This window comes from Bos indicus, chromosome 14, assembly GCF_029378745.1.
Source record: "Bos indicus isolate NIAB-ARS_2022 breed Sahiwal x Tharparkar chromosome 14, NIAB-ARS_B.indTharparkar_mat_pri_1.0, whole genome shotgun sequence".
Classification (NCBI taxonomy): Eukaryota; Metazoa; Chordata; class Mammalia; order Artiodactyla; family Bovidae; genus Bos; species Bos indicus.
In genome coordinates this window covers 31,387,856-31,407,533 of record NC_091773.1, presented here as the reverse complement: position 1 = coordinate 31,407,533, position 19,678 = coordinate 31,387,856, and the positions used below count along the sequence as shown (strand labels likewise).

General features: G+C 36.2%; 2 protein-coding genes across 5 annotated transcripts in view; both read right to left on the bottom strand.

Moving 5' to 3' along the window:
• Positions 1-17,587, bottom strand: part of MCMDC2 (minichromosome maintenance domain containing 2) — a 50,144-nt gene extending 32,557 nt beyond the window's left edge. The window contains exons 1-8 of the mRNA XM_019974017.2: positions 15,433-17,587; positions 9,040-11,664; positions 8,817-8,947; positions 8,679-8,738; positions 6,282-6,477; positions 5,009-5,131; positions 4,786-4,890; positions 2,341-2,466 (exon numbers count right to left, since the gene is read on the bottom strand). Coding sequence (XP_019829576.2) covers positions 2,341-2,466; positions 4,786-4,890; positions 5,009-5,131; positions 6,282-6,477; positions 8,679-8,738; positions 8,817-8,947; positions 9,040-9,133 — 835 coding nt within the window. The 5' untranslated portion in view covers positions 9,134-11,664; positions 15,433-17,587. The remainder of the gene's footprint in view (positions 1-2,340; positions 2,467-4,785; positions 4,891-5,008; positions 5,132-6,281; positions 6,478-8,678; positions 8,739-8,816; positions 8,948-9,039; positions 11,665-15,432) is intronic.
• Positions 17,588-17,889: 302 nt separating this feature from the next.
• Positions 17,890-19,678, bottom strand: part of SGK3 (serum/glucocorticoid regulated kinase family member 3) — a 110,495-nt gene continuing 108,706 nt past the window's right edge. For all 4 annotated transcript variants that reach the window (XM_070802617.1, XM_070802618.1, XM_019973956.2 and 1 more), the window contains one exon: positions 17,890-19,587. In XM_070802617.1, the coding sequence (XP_070658718.1) occupies positions 19,417-19,587 (171 nt within the window). In that variant the 3' untranslated portion in view covers positions 17,890-19,416. The remainder of the gene's footprint in view (positions 19,588-19,678) is intronic.

The window sequence follows — 19,678 nt, the reverse complement described above, 5'->3', positions numbered from 1 at the left end:
AAAGGACGCACACCCTGTGTGCCCACATAGATTGCCTGTGGGTTGCAAGTAAATTTCTAATTTTTTCTTTTAAGACCTATGTGAGCAAAGTCAGATCATGAGGCTCCTGTATCACAGTGTTTCCTTTATATTTCTGTGTTTGAAACAGTATCACATTTAGTGAGGGCTAAAAAGCAGAACTGAATATTCTGCTTTAGCGAGGGCTAAAATCAGTCCTGAATATTCTTTGGAAGGACTGATGCTGAAGCTGAAACTCCAACACTTTGGCCACCTGATGCGAAGAACTGACTCATTTGAAAAGACCCTCATGCTAGAAAAGATTGAAGGCAGAAGGAGAAAGGGATGACACAGGATGAGATGGTTGGATGGCATCACCGACTCAATGGACATGAGTCTGAGTAAGCTCCAGGAGTTGGTGGTGGACAAGGAACCCTGGTGTACTGCAGTCCATGGGGTCGCAAAGAGCCAGACACAACTGAGTGACTGAACTGAACTGAACTGAAAAAGCAGAACGGGATATATTTGAATGCTTCTGTTAAAAGGGAAGATTTATACCCTACTACTTTAACATAGACTATAACATTCTAGATCTTCTCCACTCCCTTATTTTGTCCAACTCCTGAAAGGGATGAGCAATTTAATCCAATGGGTCAGTTTGGGAAGAGCTGTGCACATATTACTCAGTCCCTTTCTCTTTCCTCTTGGGCTGTCTTCACGGAGCAATGATTTCTTCTATTCAGCCATGTCCATGGACTAAGGGAGGCCTACCTAGGGTAGGTCTTGTCACATTTAGGTGGTTAAATCTGCCTAATTCTAGAGTTTAGCAGGAGAAAGCACACTTCACCTACATATAAGTCATGTTCTGCTACCAAATCAGTAAATTTTAAAACATTTCATAGCAGAAAATACTGAAAGGATCTTTAAAATGTCTATTGTTCATTAATGCTTTCTTTCTTCAATATTTTTATTCTTTTAATAAGTTTTTCTCTTCAAAATAAGCAGAGGTGTCTTGAATTCATTGTATTTAAATTCAACTTGAAAGAAAGTGAAAGTGCTAGTTGCTCAGTAGTGATCAACTCTTTGTGACCCCATAGACTACATAGCCCTCCAGGCTCCTCTGTCCATGGAATTCTCCAGGCAAGAATACTGGAGTGAGTAGCCATTCCTTTTTCCAGGGGATCTTCCTCACCAAGGGATCGAACCCAGGTCTGCCACATTGCAGGCAGATTCTTTACCATTTAAGCCATCAGGGAAGCCCTAAATTCAATATGGGCCTCTGTTATTCTAGATAGCTATCTCAGTTCAGTTCAGTTCAGTCACTCAGTTGTGTCCAACTCTTTGTGACCTCATGGACTGCAGCATGCCAGGCCTCTCTGTCTATCGCTAACTCCCAGAGTTTACTCAAACTCATGTCCATTGAGTCGGTGATGCCATCCAGCCATCTCATCCTGTCTTCCCCTTCTCCTCCTGCCCTCAATCCCTCCCAGCATCAGGGTCTTTTCAAATGAGTCAACTCTTCGCATCAGGTGGCCAAAGTATTGGAGTTTCAGCTTCACCATTGGTCCTTCCAATGAATATTCAGGAATGATTTCCTTTAGTATAGACTGGTTGGATCTCCTTGCAGTCCAAGGGACTCTCAAGAGTCTTCTCCAATACCACAGTTCAAAAGCTATCTAGTGATTCAAAAAAAAAAAAATCTATTATTCAAGATTTAACTAGCCTGTCTTACATTTAGATATTTGTTTGCCAAATTAAGAGTAGATCTGCTCTTCACTTTTGTTTACTTAGTGCTTAATTAAATTGGAAGAAAATTATCAGTAATAAAGCAGATATTTTGGCCCCCAGCTACCTTTGCCTCTTGTCTTATTTCTTGATTGGCTAAAAACTCAGATGAGGAAGAGGATGCTATTTCATCCAGCTCTTTTTCTCAACCACAAGTTACTTAGCATTGCCTTAGCTAGAAAACAAAGGTAAGAAAAACTTTTAGACTACTCTTTAACTCCTGGCATCTTAAAACATTCTTCTCATTGGTAATTACTTTTTAAAAAATCTAAATAGAGTTTAGCCAAAAGAAAAGAATCATTCCTAGGGGCAAGTTTCCACATTATCCTGCTTTATTTCCTTCATAGCATTTATTATCTGAAATTGTCTTATTAATTAGTTTAGATTTATTCACTATCTACCATATGATTTAAGGGTGGGAATCTTGACTGTCCTGATCACAACTCTATCCCTAGTGTTTTGAAGAGTGTCCAGCACACAGGCAGCCAATACTTGTCTCCTGAACGAATGGATTTAAACTTGCAAGTATTGTTAAAATGATATTAACATTTTCCTTACCTTTTGGAATGCAAAAAGTGATACTATTTGCTTCTACACAGACAGCAGTTTGTGATGTTTTTACACAGGTTGGAATTCCAATAACCTTATACTCATTTCCTATATTCATTTTATTCACTGATTCATCTAAAATTATTAAAGACAAAAGAAAATATGTGTTTACTGAATGAAACTTTTACTGATGATATGGTTCAAAGATCTAAAACCAGTAACAATTTAATAGTTCAGTTAGCTGTTAAATATTTACTTTTGTTTAGTATAACATGCATACTGAGTGACATGAATAATATAAATTGAGGTACTTTTACTGCTGATAAATTTTGATACATCATTTTGAGCCAGTGATGAATTAACTTCAAGAAGTATGTAGCATAGCAGCTAAACAGTCTCCTAAACTCTGTTTAAATGAAACATGTTTCCATTAAATAACAAAAATGTTAATAAAAGACTTTATAAGTAATAATTTTATTTGGGAAGAAAATTATTTTTAAAAGTATTATGTACTGTCTATAATATAGGCAAGGTACTTTTAAACACACTATGTAATTATAAACTTTAAGACAAATATTGTTATCCCCATTTTATATAGAAAGAAACCAAGAGGTTAAGTGGCTTATACAAGGCTAAAGTAGTTAAGTGCTTAGTCATTCAGTCATGTCGGACTCTTTGTGACCCCATGGACTGTAGCCTGCCAGGCTCCTTTGTCCACGGGGATTCCAAGCTAGAATACTGGAGTGGGTTGCCATGCCCTCCTCCAGGGGATCTTCCCAACCCAGGGATTGAACCCAGGTCTCCCGCATTGCACATGGATTCTTACCGTCTGAGCTACCAGGGAAGCCCAAGTAGTTAAGTAGCCGAGTTGAAATTCCTGTCTGGGTCTGCTCCTGTCTAAAGTCTACCCACAAGACACTTTACTAGGTTCCTCTCACCTTTACGGATTGAGCAAAGCCTTTGCACAAGTTCAAAATTTATTCTGAAAAACTAAAAAGTCTTGATCCTCCATTACACAGTTATAATTTGGATGGTTGTAAAGCTGTGAAAGAAAGGCTTACAAGCAGGAGCAAGGATTAACCTCCCTCTGTGAGTAAACAGTGATCCCTGTTTCTCCCTCTCTGTTCTTTCTCTCTCTCTCTCTAGCTCCACAGAGTATATTGGTAAACCCTGGGAAGAATCAGGCCCAAGACTTCAGAAAATAAAAACCCCAAACCAAATAAACAAACCAACACTCCCTCTTCCCCTACCCCCCCAAACCCCTGAGGAAAATTAAATAAATCATTTTTCAGCTGTTCCCTGGACTCTTAGAGTTTGGTGAATGTATCCTGAGGTCAAAAAAGGATCAAGAGAAAGGCTATGAGACTGGGAAGTCTGGGTATCTCTTCTGATAATCCCCAAAGGCCTCCTTTTATTAATTTAATTAAAAAAAATTCATTTGGGTTCTATTAAAAGTTTATTTGAAGAAAGGGTTTTCTACTAAAATATATGTTGGATAGTCACTTATATTTCTATATTGTAATGTATGGTTTGTATTCAGTAGAATTAAGTAGTTAAAATAATAGACTTTGCAGCTAGAATGCCTGAGTTTGAATCATGGTTATGTCATGTGCTAGCTGTGTAACCTTGGAAAAGTTATTTAACTTCTCTGTGCATCCATTTCCACACTGTAAATGGAGACAACAATTGAAAGAGTTGAGAGTTGCTTTGATTAAATGAGTTAATATATGTAAAAGTGTCTGGCACACAATACTTGGTATTAAAAATTATAGTCATCTGGGCTTACATGCCTGCCTTGTCCTTGTCAAGCCATGGTGAAAAGAATTCTTGTTTGAGTCTCTACTTTCCAAACTCTTGAGTTCCTTACACATGTTTGCATCCAAAATCTCTCTTTAAAAACAGTTTAATTCTTCCAATTTTAGCCCAAGAAAAGTGGCTGAACCCATCCTCATTTTCACAATTCTGGCTTCTTAATGAAGACTCACTCTTCCCTGGGTGATTGATACTGATAATGATTTCCTCCTTTATTGTAGAATCTGTCTACTCACAGGTCTTAACCCATGGAGTTCATTCATTTATTGAATGAATTTACTTACTAAATTTTTACTACGTGCAGTAAAAATTCACGTCCTACCCTCATGAACATTATATTTTAAAACATTAACTCCAATACTTACATAAGACATACACACACAATAATGGGAGATTATTACTGTAAATAACTGTCACCCTGAGATTTAACATAGTGGTTCATAGCATGTGCTAATATCTTTTTAAGTGAATGTTGTGTGACTGAATAAATAATTGGTACATTAGCTGTTTATGATTCTAAAATATTTAAGAAAGAGAAGACCTATGATTATCAAGCTATACAAGTACCATGTATAAATACCATGTTTATACCATGTATAGCAAGCATAAAGTCAAGTACATTTTAGTGCAAACAGGTCTTACCTCTGAGGAAGACTGTAAGAGATTGAAACCTAAATGGCTGGTTGTTACAATATCCTTGAAAAGCATGAAGTGACTCTGCAGTAATTATTTCAACTATCTGTTTATCTGAATGCAAAAAGCAAAAAAGAATTAGTTATTAGGATATATATTCAATTTAATTTCTACATTAAAATATCAGACATTATTTTAAAAATTATAATTATAAAACAGAAATGCATTTTACCACCAAGTACTCTAAATTTTCTGTCTTCTTGAAGTGAGGATGAACATAGATTACACAAAAAGTCATTTCTTACTGTTGCAGATTCTGTAGCACCAGGTACATGCACTCTTATATACTGAAATCCTGAAAGAAAACAGTTAAGCTAAATTTGCCTTCAGATTCAGCTTTCTATTTTCAATCCTTTCGTCCAGTCGTGAAGTCGCTCAGTCGTGTCCGACTCTTTGCAACCCCATGGACTGTAGCCTACCAGGCTCCTCCCTCCACGGGATTCTCCAGGCCAGAGTACTGGAGTGGATTGCCATTTTCAATCCTTTAAAATGAATCTAATTCAACATATAATTAAATTGGGTTTGGATGTGAGTTCACAGCAGTTCAATGGCTGTTTTTTGCCAGGCACTGTGCTAAGGCACTGGTTTTATGGATATTTAAATACACAATTTCAATAGGTGGTGACCAAAAACAGACAATTTCAATACAAAGTGTTCAGAGAGAAGACAGGAGGGGCAACCAACCCAATGAGAGGTGGGGATGAACGGAAAAGTTGTCCTGGAGAAAGACTGAATGGAGTTAAGTCAAAGGGTTGAGAGAAGACATTACGTGGAGAGGGAACACCATGAACAGTCATGAAATTGTGTGAGAGAACAAGTACATCAGCAACACAAGTACACCTATTAAATTATAGGGGAGAGGTGGGGAAGAAAGAATGAATTTCAAGGTTATACAAAGTAGAATTGTAAACATTGTGAAAGTCACTCAGTCAGGGTGCAACTCTTTGCAACCCCATGGACTGTGTATTCCATGGAATTCTTCAAGCCAGAATACTGGAGTGGGTAGCCTTTCCCTTCTCCAGGGGATCATCCCAACCCAGGGATCGAACTCAGGTCTCCCGCATTGCGGGCAGATTCTTTACCAGTTGAGTTATGAGGGAAGCCCTTGTAAGCATTGAAAGTGAAAGTCAAGTTGCTCAGTGGAGTCCGACTCTTTGCTACCCTATGGACTGTAGCCTGTCAAGCTCCTCCATCCATAGGATTTTCCAAGCAAGAATACTAGAGTGAGTTGCCATTTCCTTCTCCAGGGGAACTTCCCGACCCAGGGATTGAACCCTGGTCTCCCACACTGCAGACAGACTCTTTACCATCTGAGCCACCAGGGAAGCCTAGGAGACACCAAATTTTATCCCATCCTTTTTATGCTATGAATGTTTCATAACTAATTATAAACATGATTTAAGATTAAACAATAAATTATTTTGATTTTACATTTTAATATTTACCTTTTGAAAGAGGGCATGCTTCATCTGAACAAAGAAATCTTGCACCTTGTGTATACTTGGTTACAGTTGTCATTGCAATCACAATTCCTTGCATTGTATAAAATCTTTGAGATGTATAATCACGTGGAAACTCACAAAGATCAAGATAATAACTTGGCAGAGGAGGTAAATGTGTTAACTTCAGCACTATATTAATCTAATAAGAACATAAAAAATAGTATTAATAAAAAGCGCAGATCCAATTGGACTTGCATTACAATATAGTAAATATATTTGTAGAATAAGTCAAATAAATGATTTGTTAGTATTAGGAACCAATCTTTTGAGCATTAAGAGAAAAGATATTTAAATGTAAAATTAAAATGCAAAATCCTTATAATCTGATATTTTAATTAAAAGTATTATGAACTATTATCTTTCTTTAAAAACATATATTTCCATAGAAAATAACAAAATTCTGTAAAGAAATTATCTTGCAATTAAAATTTTAAAAATAAAATAAAATCAGGGAAAAGTTTAAAAATATATATATATATATACACATTTCCTCACCATTCCCTGAAAAACAATGACAACCTCATAGCAATAAATACTTCTCATGCCCAGATATCTAAATATAATTTCTCACTGAAAGGAACCAGAGCTCTTAGGAAAAATGGCTAGTTTCAGGTCGGGGGCAGAAAAGACACTAATGAAATGTATCAAAAGGAAATAAGAACAAACTTTAAGAAGCCCCCAGTGAAAAAAAAAAAAAGAAGCCCCCAGTGACCAAAGTTAGAGAATATAAACATCAAAAAAAATGACAAAGATTCACTGAAACATATCAGATATATTTAAAAATGCATGTATTAATAGCTCCTCATAATTTAAAAATGGAAAAACAAACAAAAAATATTGTTCATCATTGGAAGCTGCTATATTTCAACTTATCACTCCAAGAATTTATAAATGGAAAGAATCAAACATTTCTTATGCTTTTCCTGTACAAATTGTATTGCAAGGTAATTAAACAGTTGATGAGAGAAAAACTTCTCTTGCAGGATAATTTTAGCTAATAAACATTGAAAGTTTTCTAAAATCTGGAAAATCACAATTTTGCAACTCCTAATGAAATAACGGAATCTAGGCAATGATTCAGGAGATCTGGGTTCGATCCCTCAGTCAGGAAGATCCCCTCGAGAAGGAAATGGCAACTGGCTCCAGTCTTCTTGCCTAGAGAATCCCATGGACAGAGGAGCCTGGCAGGCATGGGGTCACAAAGAGTCGGACACGGCTAACACACATACAGGCAATGATTATCAATGACTGCAAAAACTGAGGTGAAAGCTGATGGTAGACTGTGATTTGGAGGGGTCTGACTGACATCATCTGCACCCACCGATCAACTGTGGCATTGCTAAAAGTGGGACCACAGAGAGGGCACGTCTAATGTAAGGCAGTATGAAACATGTGACACTATAATATATTCTTGTCGAAATGAGTTGAATTTGAATCTAAGCAAGTATAATATTTAGAAGCAACTGCTATTTTTCAGAAATATGGGGTCTAGGGAATAAGGTAAATACCACATTAACATAATCAGACAAGCCCAGATTATAAGACATTTTACAGGACAACTAACTGCTGCTGCTGCTGCTAAGTCGCTTCAGTCCTGTCCGACTCTGTGCGACCCCATAGACGGCAGCCCACCAGGCTCCACCGTCCCTAGGATTCTCCAGGCAAGAACACTGGAGTGGGTTGCCATTTCTTCTTCAAAAATTCAATGGCATAAAAAGGGAAGGGAAGGAAATGCCTCTAGATCAAAAAAGACATAATGAGATATAAGCACCAGTTATAATGTGTACATCTTGTTTTGATCTTGACTTGAACAAATCAGCTGTGAGAGATTCTTGAGAATCCCAATTGGGCAAATTTAAATTTGGGCTGGACAGGATATTAGACGATACTAAGAAATTACTGTTTTTTGTAAGGGGTAATAGTGTCATTGTGGTTATAAAAGAAAAATGTTCACAATTTTTAGAGGTTGATACATACCAAAGTATGTAGGGGTGAAATATCAAATGTATTTTAAAGATTTGCCTTAAAATATTTCAGAAAAAAACTGATGATGCAGGTATGGCAAAATATTGCAAACTATTAAATCTGAGCAATAGATAATATGGAGGTTCATTGTATTATTCTCTTTATTTTAGGGTATGTTTGAAATGTTTTATTATTAAAATGTTTAATATAAGTGATGTTATAAATGAATGCAGGAAGTAAAGATGTGTATGTAGTCCACTGAACTTTGAAAAAATGTTTTAATAAAAAATATATTTTAATATAAAAATATTATTTACAAGTTATCCTGAAAGTACTATACCTTAATTTTTTTTGTTAAATTTAACTAAAACTTACTTGAGTTTCAGTCTGCAACTGTCCAATTAGTGAGAGAGTCTTAACAGCAATATAACAGACCTGTGATTTCAAACAAGAAAACCAAAGAAGTTATGGAAGATTCCATGTGGCATAAAATTATTTCTTTCTTTAACTTACTGATTGAAAAACTTGAGCAGCTTTTAAAGGCTGGTGTAAAATGTGATTTCCAAGTTCAGCATCCAATTCAACAATATCAGAGGGATTTATTAAAACATTGAATCGATAGACAGCATAACTTTGTTTTGAATCTGTAAAAATACACAAATTTTAAAATGAAGTTAGTTATATGTAGGACTTTATTTTAAAGTTTCTAAAATAAAGTCACCTTTGCTAAACATACCATTGTAGTATTTGCAATCATCTATGAACTTCTGGAGGCCTCCACTTCTGTCAAGATAGATAAGGGCTGCCTCTTTCATTTTTAGATTTGACATTTTCTTCTAGTTAATGATTCTTCTCTTTTACTAACTGCTTAAATCACAAGTGCTAGTGAAGACTACAGAGACTGATACTCATAGAAAATATAACACCTAGAAATAAAATAAAATTTACATTTAAGGATATAAAATAAAACTGTTTACACTATTAAAGGTAAAACTGAGAGTGAAATAAAATGAGGTAAAATTTTCCACTTAAAAAAATTCCTAGGAGTTCCGTAGCAGCCTAGTGGTTCGGATTCTGAGCTTTCACTGCCTTGACGCAGGTTTAATCCCTGGTCAGGGAACTGAGATCCCACAAGCTGAGCAGTGCAGAAAAATCCTACCCAAAGGGAAACCACACTTCGGCTTCTTTTGCCAAATGATATTTTATTCAAGACTAGGTTATGAAATTCTTCACAAGATTGCAAATTTAAGAACAGGATCCTCAAATGTCTCTTTACAGAGTAAGTATACCAAAATACATTTGTTGAAAAAAATATTAGATAATGAGGTCCTAGCCTAAGGGATCTGAAAACCTGGTTCTAAATCCAGAGTTTTCTAGTTGCTGTAGGGAAATCACTTGACCTCTCTTGGCTAAGTATCTTCACCTGTAGGAAATTAAGGGGTTGTATTAGATGATAAGGCCTCTTCTGGCTTTACATTTTTTTTCAGTGACCAACATAAAACATTAAACCATAGCATTGAGAGTGGAATACATAAAATTAATTTAAAGATAGATAGCAAACAAAAATTGGAAACAATATATGCCAAATATTCGTTTAGGTGCTAGGGATAAGATGATTAAGATTGAATTCTGCCTTCAATGAGGTGCCAATTTAGAGAAGTAAAAAATAATGACTATCACATTTATTCATTATCAAATATTTATTGGGCATTTACTATTTAATGGATATCATCCTGTCCTAGCCACTGGGGATACAAAGATCAGTAAAATAAGTTCCCTATTTTTCCAAGAGTACAGTGAGGGAAAGCAGACATGTAAAAAAGTTAAAATTCTGTACAATTTATGTGCTATAAGAGAAATATTAATGTACTAGAGAGCACAGAAGGAACTGTATATGAAAGAGTTCACTAAACTTGGGGTCTTCCTCGTGTAGGGGTAATAATATTTTCTATTGTTTTAGGACATTTTGATTTAATATCGTTGAGTCATAGACATTTAAAGGTGACATTTCAGTAACTGGCGGAGAGTTAAGTGAGATTTCAGTAACTGGAGGAGAGGTGAAGAGAAGAAAAAGTTTTTCAAGGATAGAGGTAATCTCCCTTCTCCCAATTTTCACGCCTACACTATTGAATCCACACCCCTGCTACTTGTTCAGCTCATTTTCCAAAGCGAGACTGTCCTTTTGGGTAGTACATGGAGGGCGTGGGGGGGGGCGCCGGCAGGGAGGCGGGGAACTTCAGAGTTTCTCAGTGCCCCTAATCTAAATAAAACGATCTCAAAGCGTGTGTTGTGTTCAGAACGTTCCATGTGTTTCATCAGACCATAATTTGGAGGCCGAATGATGGGAGACTGCTAATAATGAAATGTTTCAGTGAAGTTCAACAGGGTTGAAAAATTTGGAAGTCCATAATGATTATATAGACAAAGGGAAATCATCAAAGTTTTTAACAGGGGAGTAATATGGTCAGATTTTTATTTTGGACATCAGTGCCTGCTGCCAGAGTGGAAAGAGGGGTTGGAATAGAGGAATTCTATGATCAGTTTCTAGTCTTTGGAGATACGTAGCCCAACCTAGGGCATTAGGAATGAAAGAGAATGGAGGGGATGGATTCTAGACTTTTAAAAATTTCACGCCGGTCTACTGGTGTGGGTGGATGCTGCTGCTCTAAAAAAAATACCAAAGTCTGGGGAAGGGTAGGGAAATGACAAGGTGAAATTCATTTCAGATATGCTGACTTTGATCGGTTCTGAGGACGTCCAGAGACAGAAGAATTAAGGCGACGTAAACTAGGGCTTGGCCTTCAGTAATTTTAAAAAGACCAGAGATAACGCTCTGGGTATCACTGGTGTAAAGCGGAGGTCCTGGAGTACTGGCATTATCAAGGAAGCGGACAGTGGAGGAAAAGACAGGAACCCTTTGGGAAAGCATTAAATAAGCCAACAGGGACAAAATGTGACAGGTCTCCCCACAGCCTAAAGAACCTAAGTGCTGGTTCACCAGAAACAGGCGCAGGTCGGGTCTCCTCTCCTGACCGAGTCAGCACGAAAACACCTCACAATCAAAGTGGATGGAAGCAAGTCCGGCCTCACATCCTGAGCTCCAGGACCTCTTCCACCCACAGAGGCACTGTGGACTGTGCCTGTTGCCCCCAGCCCAGCGGGGTGTGACACCCTTCCACCCACCGAACCTCTCCTGTCACGCGCCACCTGGAGCCCAGGAGCCAGCGATGTCCTCGCGCGCATGCGCGCATCTCTGGGCCGTTGGTCGCGCAGAGCTTGCTGGGGTTGCCCCTTCCAGTCACCAGAGCACCTAGTCTGACCTGCACTCCATCTTCTTTAATATAACGGCTCTTGCTCGCTCCTTGCGAGGCAAAGAACAGAGAGAAAGATAAAAAAAAACGTTGGTTGTGTCATGTTTGTTAAAAAGCTTACATAAAAATCTCCTGGTGGGAATGCAAAATGGTGTAACAGTTCAGAAAACATTCCCTGATAAAGGACCACAGAGTTATTATATGACCCAACAATTTCGTGCCACATATTACATATTATACATATTATGTATAGATAGTATGAGAAAGAATGCAAAACGTATGTTCACACAAGAACTTACATGTGAATGTTTGTAGTATTACAATAGCCAAAAAGTGGAAACTGATAAATGGGTAAATAAGATGTGGTATATCCATATAACATGATGTTGTCAGTTCAAAAGAATGTCTGTTCAACTGAACTGACTTTTAATACTCAAAAGAATCAGTATTAAAATGTGCCACAACATTGATAAACCTTGGAAACACTATGTAAAGCAAAAGCAGCTACATAGGAAAGGCCAAATATTATAAGATTCCATTTATGTAAAATGTTCAGAAATAACAAATCTGAGAGTGAGATAATAGATTAGTGGTTTTCCGGGGGATTTAAGGGGAAATGGAGAGTGACTGCTAATGGGTATAACTTTTTTAAACTGTGGTAATTCACATAAAACTTACCATTTTAACAGTTTTTAAGTGTACCGATCACTGGTGTTGAGTACATTCACATTGTGAAACCTCACCACCATCCACCTCCAGAACTTTTTCACCTTCCCAAATTGAAACTCTGTCCCCCTTAAACAGTAATTCCCCATTTCCCTGGCTCTCTACTTTCCTATCTGCCCCTGAGAGCAAGCTGGGTTCTGTCTCCATGAATTTGACTACTCTGGGTACCTCATGTAAGTGGAATCAGTGTTTGTCCTTTGTAACTGCCTTATTTCACTTAACAAAATGTATTCAAGGTTCATCTACATTATAGCATATCAGAACTTCCTTTTAAAGGCTGAATAATATTCTATTGTATGTATATACCACATTTTGTTTATCCACCCCTATAGGTGGAGAGGGAAAGGGGGATGATAGAGGATGAGATGGTTGGATTGTGGCATCACCAACTCGATGGACATGAGTTTGAGCAAGCTCCAGGAGTTGGCAATAGACAGGGAAGCCTGGCGTGCTGCAGTCCATGGGGTTGCAAAGAGTCAGACATGACTGAGTGAACTGAACTGACCCATATAAGGTTTCTTTTTGAGGTGATGAAAATGTTCTAAAATTGATTGTGGTGATAGTTGCACATCTCTGAATAAATTAAAAGCCAGTGAATTTTACACTTTAAATAGGTGAATTCTATGGTATGTGAATTAAATCTCAATAAAGCTGTTACCAAAAAACCAAAGCTTGTGCTGAGTCCTTCCCTGTTAGTATTAGTTTGAACAGTTATCAGTCTTGCTGTATTTCATTGGGTTGGGGGGATCCAGGAGTTGGAAGCCTGGACCACTTTCCTTGGGAAATAATAGAAGCCACTCCTTTCAATACTTAATAGGGTTGACAAAACACCACAGACTTTGTTTGTTCCTATGGGAGAATACCATCTATGTGAGCGATGAGGTAAAGAAAATGTTTTGCTGAACTAGAAATCAATCTGCAACAGCAAAGGTCTGTTAAAACCGTCTTGTACTAAAATCCTGTGGTTATGAATACTATTTTATATGAGAAGAACTAGACTATGGGCTGCTGATGGATCTTGTTTTAAGGTAGAATCAATTCTTCTGAAAGGTATTTATTAATATATATACAAAAGTTTTGGTTAATCAGTTAACTGTAATGATTCATTTCCATGCAAAGTAATAATGGAGTTTTAAATCAACCAAGTCCAACAAAATCTTCCAATAGGTTTTTATGTATTTAGTACATCCTTTAAAGTATGTTAGACATAGAAAAAAACACTTAAAATTTTAAGTATTCAGTGCATTACTGCCTGTTGCAAATTCTCTGAAAATGAAAATATCTAGTCAAAATTTCATTGCTTCTGATTGCTACATTGTTGTAAATACTTATAGCATTTTATTGTTTTAGATCACTGAACATCACAAACAAAATCTCAGTGGCAGATTAAGAATTAGAAGCCTCCCAATAGGAGGCTTGAAAATTTAAAGTAGATACCCAGTGTGTAAAACTAGTATGCTTTGCAAGAAGCAACAATTTAATTTTAGATACACATATAGGGCATCTGTTAGGAAGATTTATAAAGATAAATACATTGTAAGTGATTGGTTCATTTTAATTTTTTAACTTGAATGTGGTGGTGTGAAAGAGGACTGTTTTATGCAAATCAAAGTCCTTTCCATTCTCATCCCCTCTTCCATTTTTTCCTCTTTCAGCAACTAACTACACAGGACCTGCTGTCATGCCTTTTAAAGATTTAAAAATTTTAGAGCAGTTTTTTTTTTCACAGCAAAATTGAGCAAAAGTTAACAAGTTTTAGGTAGAAACTTATTTTTAGATCTTTCTTCCTAATATATGCATTCAATGATATGTTGAATTATATCAATTCAAGCCAATTATCTCCAAGCACTGTTTTATCTACAAATTTTGATTATTGTTTTCATTTTCATTTAGTTCAAAGTATTTTAAAATTTCTCTTGATATTTCTTCTTTGACCTATGTGTTACTATATGTTATTTCATCTTCATGTATTTTGGGACTTTTCAGTTATATTTGTTATTGATTTCTTGCTTTGTTCTGTTATGGTTTTAGAGCAGACATGATATAATTTCTATACTTTTCAATCTGGTTAACTGTTTTTTATGGTCCATGATTTGACCTATCTTGGTGAATGTTCCATGTGAACTTGAGAAGAAAGTGTATCTGCTATTTTTGGATGAAGCAGTCTATAGATGTCAATTATATCCAGTTGATGGATGGTGTTGAGTTCAGCTAAGTCCTCACAGACTGCTGTCTGCTGGACCTGTCCATTTCTGAGAGGACTGTTGAAGTCTCTAACTATGACGGTGAATTCATTTCTCTCTCCTTAGTTTTATCAATTTTTGTCGAACGTAGTTTTATACTCCGTTAGGTGCCTACATATTAAGGATTGCTATGTCTCAAAGAATTGACTCCTTTATCATTCATTATGTAATGTCCTTTATGCCTGGTAACTTGCCTTTCTCTGAAGTCTCCTCTGTCTGAAATTAATATAGCTATGCCTCCTTTCCTCTGATTAGTATTAGCATGCTATATATTTTTTCCATCTATTTACTTTTAATCTGTATGTCTTTATATTTAAAGTGGATTTCTTACAAACAACATAGAGCTGGGTCTTGATTTTTGATCCACTCTGAAGAAAATCTTTTAATTGGTGCACTTAAGACCATTTATGTTCAAAGTGATTATTGATATAGTTGGATTAATATCACATTTGTCACTGTTTTCCATTTCCTGGCTCCTGCTTTTGTCTTCTATTCTCTTTTGCCTTTCGTGGTTTTAACTTATTCTAATTTCTTTTTAGCATATTTTTTCCTTTTTTAAACTGATTGTCCTAGAGTTTGCAATATATATCTACAATGAATCAAAGCCCACTTTCAAAGAACATTAATGGCTTCACAGGACAGTGAAGTACCTTAGTGCAAATACTTTATATGACAACAAACTAATCTTACTCTCTCCCTCTCATCCCTTGTATGATGATGTCATATTACTTATGTAAAAGTATGAGTAAGCATATTTATACATTATATACATACTGAAATAACATTATTATTTCAAACAAACAATTATCTCTCAGATCAATCAGTAAGAAAAGTAAGTTTTTATTTTACCTTCACTTATTCCTTCTTGGATGCTCTTTCTTTACGTAGATCTGAGTTTCTGAATTATATAATTTTCCTTCTCTCTGAAAGTGAAAATGTTAGTCACTCAGTTGTGTCCAGCTCTTTGCAACCCCATGAACTGTAGTCCATCAGGCTCCTTTGACCTTGGAATTCTCCAGGCAAGAATACTGGAGTGGGTTGCCATTTCCTTCTCCAAGGGATCTTCCTGACCCAGGGATGAAACCTGGGTCTCCTGCAACTCAGGCAGATTATTTACCATCTGAGCCAGGAGGGAAGCCTTTCTTCTCTTTAAAGAACTTCTTTTAACCTTTCTTGGAAGGCAAGTCTATTGGCAACAAATTACCTCAGTTTTTGTTTGTCTTGAGAAAGTATTTCTCCTTTACCAAGCTGGTGGGCTTTTCCCTCTCTTCACTTCACTCTCTTCTTGCTATCATAATTCCTGAGGAGAAGTCACATGTAATTCATATCTTTGTTTCCCCTGGCTTCTTTCAGGAATTTTTGTCCCTAATTTATGCCTAGGTATAGTTTTGTTTTGTGGGTTTTGCATTTATTCTGGTGTTCTCTGAGCTTCCTGTATCTGAAATTAATTTGGAGAAATACTTCTATTCCTTTTTCTCTCCTTCTGGTATTCTCATTACACGTTAGTCACATCTTTCGTAGCTGTCCAACAGACTGAGTATGTTTCTGTTTCCTCTCCTCCCACCTCCACCCCTTCGGTGGGACAGAATTGCTAGAATGGACTGGACTTGGGTACTTCCCTTCCCTTCCGTCAGTTAGGCTCTGATAAAACTGCTGTGAGTCAGGTTCAGATTAACTAGTTTCTTCTGGGAGCAAGCCTTGTTAAGAACACAGTGCTCTGGCATATTTGAAAATGGTTCATTTTCCCTCCTCATACTGGAAGTACAAGGAAATGTTTTTCTTAGTATTTGTGAGAAGTTGGTTCAGCCCTGTGACCAGGTTCCCCTGGACTTCTGAACTCTCAAAAAGCTGTGCACATGATCTCTAGCATTTGTTATATAGGTTTTGCCACCGCTGCAGTGCCTCCTGCAGGGGTTGTCTGCTCCAGTAAACCACAGCTCTTTACACTTGGCCATCTGTCTCTCCAGTCTTAGGGGCAGCAGTTTGCCCTGTGTCCTCCACTGTCATGTGTATCCGACAAAAACTGTTGATGTTTCAGTCTGCTCAGCTTTTTATTAGGCAACTTCTAAGCTCCATACACGTGGAACTGGGAAAACGGAAGTCACCAGAGCACATTCCTGTGCACTTGCATTGCTTAGGTGATGCTGTTTCTATCTCTTTTCCACTTTCCCTTTGGTCCAAATTCCTGATTCACTTATCAGTAATGTGGTACAATGGCTGAAATACTAAAGATGGTAGAATAATGACTTAACTTTTATTTCCATAAATAAAAACTGCTATTACAGGTAAGTGGCAGAAAACCCCAATTTCAAAAACAGCTAACTTCCAAACTACATACATGAGAAAATAAGTTATTAATTTTAACACACTTCATTAAAAATCATTCTGGCACTACCAAAAATGTTCCTATATACCTACTCCCACTTTTCATACAGCATGTGATATACAAAAGAATGAGTCATAAAATATCTGTGTAAAGGTCTGTATGTCTATGGATAAATCACCTCAAAAGTTACAGGTATGCTAAGAGATTGGTAATGGTAAATTTTTATAGTGATAAAATTTTATAGTAATAAATATTACAAATATTTAAATCACTTTTCAAATGTTTATCATTACTGAAATTATATCGCAACAGTGTTTGCTGGCTCCTAAGTTCAAAAATTATTTTGGCATAGAAAACTTTTGAGCAGACTACTTGTTGCCAGTATCTATGTCAGTTAACACCTCCCTGTGGGTGTGCCAAATTCTGTAATTTTCAGCCTGTGCTGTAACATGACAAAGGTTCAGAGGCTCTACACTCTACCATATGCAATAAAATAAGAGATATGTATAACATGAAGAATGTTGGGGCTTCTTCATTTCAACCTTGAGTTTATTTTGGCAATAACCATGAAATAGTTCAACTATTCAAATGGCATACATTTTCTAAAAGACAGCATGCTCTGAGAAAAAAGATAATCTTGAAACTTGGAAGAGATTTTGCTCACTGAATATTAAACATGTCAGCCTATGATAATCTAGTAATTTCTGTGTAGGCCCAAATATTTAAAATGTTATACTTCTCTCCCTTACATATATGAATAATTACTGTCTGCAATGACTATTGTAACCATCACCAATTTTAAAATAATGGCAGGCATTAGATGATCATTAATCTTTTTGCTAGTTTTTATTATACTTACAAGATCTGTATTTCTTATGACCCGAGAAACATCAATATTCTATTTAAAATCTGTTGTTAAAAACATACAATATTGCACTTTAATTTTTGGCAGTTTAAGGAACGGCTGAGTAAAAAAATCATACAAGAAACTACAGTTTTTATTTTGCTTTACAATAAGCAAAGAGCTCTGTATAAAAGCAGAACTTACAGTAGTGCCAAATAAACCAAATATTTACAGTGTTGCTGTTAAAGTCTTACCTCTAAAGGAAGATTCAGTGTATTGGATGCAAATATTACTAATCTAACAAAAGTACACTCTCCCGTCCCCGCTTCTGCTGAATAACTGTAAACTAAAGGGAATTCTATAATTTCTTTCTCAAGAGAAAATTACATGAAAGAACGCTTGTTCTTGAGGCATCAAAACTGTGTCACTGAACTCTTTCACAGTTTCCTACAAGACTTGAAAAATCTCTAAACTAAGAATCAGAACCCCAAGGTAAGCATAATTTTTAGTTTTCTGAAGATACTCCTTTTTAACAAGTACACAAGTTGGTTTTTAGTATGATTTTAAAGATCAATTTCCTGTACTTTTTCTAAGATAAATACGATACTATGTATCTGCCTAAATTATTTTTAACTTTTGTTACACTGTAGTAAAACTGTATAGATTTATACTGACCCATAATTTGCTATTCTTTTAATTCCCAATTAGGTAAACAGACAGTGCAATAGTCTTGTTACTTATCAACCAATTAGGAAGATAGCTTCGAACAGCTATTTGCAAAAGCAAATACCAAGATTAAGACCTACTTAACAATATATTAAATATTCAAAAGACCAAAAAGAACATAAATAGAATGTATTGGTAATATAAATACATGAAACAGAGACATTCATTTTTGGCACCACCTAAAAAAAAAAATCCAGCAGTTACTTTATTTCCCTTCAGATCTTTGGGAATATTTAAATTTTCTAACTATTGAACTTTCACTTTTCCTCCAGAGGAAAAATAATTCACAAATTTGAACTGGTATTTCAGAAACACAGAATTTCCTCTTGTTACTTCTTATTTGGATCTGTAGAATGAACAGTTATCCAAAGCATCAGCTAGCAGCCAGTGAATTAACTATGCTTTTATATTTTAATCCTACCAAGGAATGATTATGTCAAACAGTGATTCATTATGGAAAGATGTTTTTTTTTTTAAACAACCATGTACCAATTGCATAGTTGTGATCAGAGAACAAAGGTCAAAGTAGAGAGCTACAAAGGCATTAATATACATTAACTGAACTGCAATAGACTGCTGAAAAACAGCTGATCTTGGGTAGATGTTAGTGTAAACCTAGAGGGGAAAAAAACAGTCATTAGCAAAAAGGTTTTTTTTTTTCCCCCCCAAAAAATAGGTTAGTGCTAAGAACAACAGCTTTCAAAATTTGTTTAAAAATAAGCTTAATAAACAAGAATACAAATTTTAATCCAAAACTTAGCTCTTTGAAATGCCCTATTTTCTTGCATACAGCAGAAAATACATTTTTCATAGTTTTAAACATTACATGTAAAAATGAGGCACTAGTTAAACATATTTGAATATATTCACACAAACAGAAGTTTCCGTCTCATCTGTAGGCTTATATTTGCTTAACGGTTTCTGGAGGGCAGACTGTTCACAAAAATAAGTCTTCTGAAGGAGGCGCGTAAGAGAAACCAACAAAGGCATCATCTGCCTCGAGTACGCTGGCGTTCACTATGGAATAGTCAGAAGACACACAGACAGAATACGGAACTGTTTCTTCTGTAAACACTGCATCAAAGTTCCTGATATCATCCGGTCCCACCTAAAACATCGAAAAGCATACCATTATTCACCATATCTTTTTTTTCCCATTGATGCAGTCACCCATTAAAGCCCTCTTTGGAATCTGTCCA